Source organism: Gekko japonicus, unplaced genomic scaffold (assembly GCF_001447785.1).
Source record: "Gekko japonicus isolate JY-2015 unplaced genomic scaffold, Gekko_japonicus_V1.1 scaffold2913, whole genome shotgun sequence".
Classification (NCBI taxonomy): Eukaryota; Metazoa; Chordata; class Lepidosauria; order Squamata; family Gekkonidae; genus Gekko; species Gekko japonicus.
The window spans coordinates 94,947-100,351 of NW_015160926.1; the positions used below are offsets into that span (position 1 = coordinate 94,947).

The 5,405-nt window shown below is 42.0% G+C and overlaps 1 protein-coding gene across 1 annotated transcript in view; it reads right to left on the minus strand.

Annotated features, from left to right (window-relative positions):
• Window positions 1-6: 6 nt before the first annotated feature.
• The window catches only part of ELOVL4 (ELOVL fatty acid elongase 4), a 67,930-nt gene continuing 62,531 nt past the window's right edge, over window positions 7-5,405 (minus strand). Inside the window, exons 5-6 of the mRNA XM_015424901.1 lie at window positions 3,324-3,451; window positions 7-916 (exon numbers count right to left, since the gene is read on the minus strand). Of these exons, the coding sequence (XP_015280387.1) occupies window positions 641-916; window positions 3,324-3,451 (404 nt within the window). The 3' untranslated portion in view covers window positions 7-640. The remainder of the gene's footprint in view (window positions 917-3,323; window positions 3,452-5,405) is intronic.

A 5,405-nucleotide genomic window follows, 5' to 3' on the forward strand; every position in this document is an offset into this window, starting at 1 on the left:
CGTTAATGGAAGCAAATCTTTTTTCTCTCGTTAGCATAGAGTAGAATTTATAGTGGTGAACTACAGAAACTGGGATTATCTAAATTAGATGTGATTTTCATCAGATGAAGAGGTAGGAGTATTTTCCACACATTAACAGAAGTTGTAACAGACATGAATGAAAAACCAGGACAACCTAATATGTCTGGTCTAAGTAAATACGAAGAATGTTATGTTTCAATGGGTAGGAACAATTCCATATTCTAATTAGGTAATGATTAGGTCTAAAAATCTGAGAGAATCAGAGGGATGTATAAACTACCTGTTTGTTCGAAGAAATGTCTTCTCCAACAAGTCAACTATATCCTTGGTTAACTGTAATATTAACCACTGGAGCACACTATTTCAGCAATTCTTTCTTACACCACCAACACCAGCAGTCTAAAAGTTTACACAGAGATAACCAGGTTCTTAATAATTACATAATTACAACAAAAAAATTATGTTGAAGGGTTGTTGTTAAAACAATCTTCATAAATAATGTGTTCTATCTCTTCAGTAACCTAAAGGTCAATTGGTATAGAGAGAATAACGTTTCTTTTTCTTTTACAACCAAACTGGAGATTCCTCACTGCCAACAATGGTTAAGGCCTGGATCAAGTTACTCTCCTTTTGCTTTTTCCTTTTGCTTTTTCTTTCCATTTTCCATAACTAGACCGTTTTCTGATTTGCTTATTCCATTTGCCATAACGCCATTGGTAATTTTGCCGTTCTTTACTGGCTGCTTGGGCATCTTGTATGTCCGATAGTAGAAGTTACCAAAAAGGATAATAAAAGAGGTAGCATAGAAAATGACACTCCAATGCATCCATTTAGGAAAAGGACAATCAATGTAAATAGAAAAAGCTGTGTGGCCAATAGTCACATGGAATTGTATCTGAAAGGTATAAAAAAAATCAAAGGTTCTCATTAATATGCTTCTGTTAAGATTACATTTTATCATTTAAGATGAAACACATACAAATAGTAATCTCATGTGAAAAACAGAACAATTTGTGATGCCACAGATGCTAACTACCTTTCAAAAGTTTATGAAGATATAACAATTAAAATGATAACTGCTATTGTGCTAAAAATATTAACTTCTATCATTTATAGAAACAGAACTATTTTAATGTTCACCAAGTAAACATGACAGCCAGTGTGGTCTGAGTATCACACTAGGATCCTGGAGATCCAGGTTCAAATCCCTACTCTGCTGTGGAATCTTGCTGGGTGACCTTGGGCTAGTCAGACACTCTCAGCCTAAACTACCTCACAGTGTGGTTGTGAGGGAAAAATGGAGGAGAAGAGAATGATGTACAGGGCTGGTGCCAGGTTTTTTTGCACACTAGGTGAGGCTACCTTCTGGCGCCCCCCCCTCCCATGTGCCCACCAATTTTCAAACATAAATGCATTTTAGGAAGAATAAAAAACACAAAATTTGAAATTGCTAATTTCTTTTTTTTAATTGTGAGAACAAGTAATACAATCTCAAACTTGAAGGGCTGTCTGCAGAAGAAGCAGTAGGCAGGGTTCCTAGGCCAGCTTGACTGGGAGACAGAGGGTTAATGTGAACGGGGAGGGGAGACCTTCTTCTAGGATGCCTGGGAGAGAGTGGGACCTGTGGGCTCACAGGCGCTGGCACCCTCTGCCATCCTGGAGCCGTTCTCCTGACCCCACCAGCAGGGAAGGAGAAGTGCCCTCACCTCCCGCATCACAGACATGCACCGGCCTCGCCAGGTAGCCCCACCCCCACCCCTGCCGTCAGTTCTGTGTTCCTCTGATGCCTGCGCTCTAAGCGGTCACCTAGGTTGGCCTAAGGGTAACACTGGCCCTGATAATATATGAAACTTTGGGTTGCCATTGAGGAAAAAGATGAGGTATAAATAAAGCAAACAAACAAACAAGTAATCAGATTCCTTTACTTCGCTTTCAGAGGTACAGGGACGTCCACATTAAAACAGATTACTATAAACCAAACATTATCACTGAAACAGGAAATCTAACACTTTCCTAGTGGATAATTTAGCTAAGTTTAAATCCAAGTGCTGTTTCTGTGAATATCTTTTAACCAAATGTAGAAATGTTTTCTTGTCCTGAGACTGCATACTTCAAAAATATCTTCACATTTATCAAATGTAGAAATGTGTCATTGTCCTGAGACTTCATACTTCAAAAAATGGTGGTTGTTAGGCAAAGAAGGTCTTGATTTTATAATACAGAGCTGTTCAAAATCTAGAATCTGTAAAATTCTAAGAAGCCAAACAAACTGCCTCCTTATACAATATTTTTTTAATGTAACTAAAGCCTACAGTTCTTTTCTAGAAATGAGCACATGAGATCAGAAATTTCTGTGTGCACCTCGGTACTGCTTGTGATTAGGCTATGGAAATTATGCACAGAAGCACACAGATCAAAATGTAGATATCCTTGCAAGAAATGGATGTGAACACACAACTTCATCCAACCTGCACTGGGATCCCAGTGTCACATTGCATAGGATACATCTGTGCATAGGGATGCCAGCCTCCAGGTTGGAATTACAGCTTATTTCCAGACTACAGAGGTCAGTTCCCCTGAAGAAAAGGGATATTTTGGTGGGTGGACTCCCTGGCACTGTACCTCAGTGAGGTCCCTGTCCTCCCCAGGGTCCATCCCCAAATCTGGCAACCCTACCCCCCATCCCCTGCTGGTGGCCGGCGGGGGGGACGGGGACTGGCAACCTTATCTGTGTATGTGTCTTATGGGCCAGTCGATTAACTGCCTCATTTGCTTAGATATTGTTGGTTTGTCCATACACAACAACTAAACAACATCCCATAGCTGCAAAAGGCAGGTTCTGTACCTTGTCATTGTTAGCCTGCATAGCTGAATCTAGACTGGATAGGCAAGTACAAAACATATATTCTGTGTGTGCAAACCCCATTGTCCCTCTGAATGAACGACCTGTTCAAGCAGTTGAAACAACTATCAAGCAGGGGGTTTTTTCCTACACAAATTATTTTAAGATTCATATGTATATAAGCCATAGATGTACTTTTGGCTTGAAACATTACTAGCTGTTTTCTTGATACACACTTCTTGAAGCTACATGTTTTATATGTAATTCTGTTCCTGGCTCTGGAAGCACTTCTGGCTCAGAACACTATTATTACTCGTGGTCACTGTTTGAGGCCCATAATGTGATCCTTAAAGAGAAACCTTGCTCCAGAGATTTGTGTGGGAAATTAATTCTATCGGTACATTTGCAGGAAATTTAACTATCTACATTTATAACAGTTTTAGAAAGAAGAATTACTTACCAGCTGCATAATGGTCAGGTAGCGTTTCCACCAAAGGTACTTGTGAAATTTTGGGCCACAGGCAGCTAATCCATAATACATATACATTATAACATGGATAAAAGAGTTAATTTGAGCTCCAAAAAAAGCTGTTGAGAAAAAGAAACAAAAATAGATGCATTTATTTATTATAAATTGTACACATAGTAACATTATCACCATCATATTCTCTCTGTTTCTATGTCATGGTAACAAAGTTAAAATCATTTGATATTCAGAGGAGATTTGTAATATTTGTAGGCAAAAATTTATACTGGAAAACATGGTTTTAATTTCCAGAACTAAATAGCTCAATTTACAAGCAGTTATATGTTGGGGCTCTTTATTTCATAGATACACTTTTCACTTTTAATTCTAATTTTTAAGAAAACAATAGGCATAATCTCTCTTTAGGATTGAGTTACACATTGTAAAGATGTGTTCTGAAGTTCCATGCCTCCAAAGCATGTGCTTGCCCAATTCAGGTTGGGACCATGGCATATGGGAGGAAGAAAGGAACATTCGGAGTAGAGCAAGGAGCAGAAATAAACACTGTAGGACAAGTGATGCCACATCCAACTGCAAACCTGGATGTGATGTAAGTGCGTCAGGTGATACTCTGGCTGTCCCTGAAAACTCCATGGTAAGTTTTAGGGGACAGCCAGAGCATCACCCAATGCACTTGTGTCACATAATATCTATCCAAACCTTTCTCCCAGTCCAGCGGGAGCTCTCCTGCCAGAAGTAAGCACATGGCAATCCTAGGGAAGTTTCTTAATTAAGCGTCCCGATTTGAACTGGCTCCAGGGGAGCTGCTATTTGTTTCCCCAGGGAAACCTAATATGTATGGATAGGCCCACATGTACCTGTGAGGCAAAGAATTCCAAAAAACATCTTTGTAATTTTTGTAACAACCCACGGCCACAGCACCCATGCACAGAGGGATTGTCACAGTGGCCCCTCACTGGTGCAAGTGTACTGCTGTGTGAAAGCAAGCATCATGGCCCATTACAGAGACCTGGAGGTTAGTGTGGACTCCCTGCATGTCCATCCAGCCCTTCTCTTTGTCATGATGCAATAGTGGAAGTGCTGGACGGGATATCAGATACACGCTCAGCCCTCCCACTCTCCCTGGTGGCTTGGCATGCATCTGGGAACACGTGTTTGCAGCAAGGAAGTGGTAAGGGGCAAAACTATTTGCTAATCACTCCACATGCAGTCACTGAGCCCTTGTTAAGATGGATTGTGTTCTGTATTATTACTGCTGTTGTTATTAATTAATATAATGACTTCAATACAGAGAGGTCTTTGTGGTGCTGCCTGCTTTTTATTACTGGGTCCTTTAAGGTGGCACAAGTTGCTGACTCACTGGAGCTCCTGGCTCTTCCACAGGTACCTGGCCTGTTTAAACAGGTGCTTGGGCTGAGGCATGAGCCTCTGACATGAGCTAAAAGTGAGAGCAAAAGGATTCTTACTCTTTGGCTCTTAGCAGGTGGCTTGTAGCCTGTGGGCAGAACAAATGTCATACCCCTGTGATAAGCTGCAATGGATAAGAGATTTTTGCCTCCTGCATGTAGCCAGAAGCTGAGCCTGGGCCTCCATTTTTATAGAGTAGGGAGGGTGGGGGGGTATGACGTTATGTTGGTTGCTATACCTGGCTGCCGGTGGGGTGGTGGTGGTCCTGGTCCTTCTCTGGGACCTCTTCGGTGTACACACAAAGCGTGCACACCGCAATGACATCACCCGGAAGTGACATCATCACACAGGGCACGTTGCAGGGGACATTCTATTGTTTAAGGAAAAACTCTATGGTTTTTCCTTAAACAATCGTGCGCCCCACCCCCACCCCGTAACATGCCCGGCGCGATGATGTCACAATGACGTCACCTCCAGGTGATTTCACTTAGCTGGGCACATTGGTGCATACAAGATGCTTTGGGGGTGGGATTCCCCCCGCCGGCCAAATTGGGGCCGGCAGATCAGGGGCCACGAAAATGGACAAAGCCCCGCCCCATTGGGGGAATGGGAACCCTAATGATCATCCACCCCCATAGTCTGATGGAT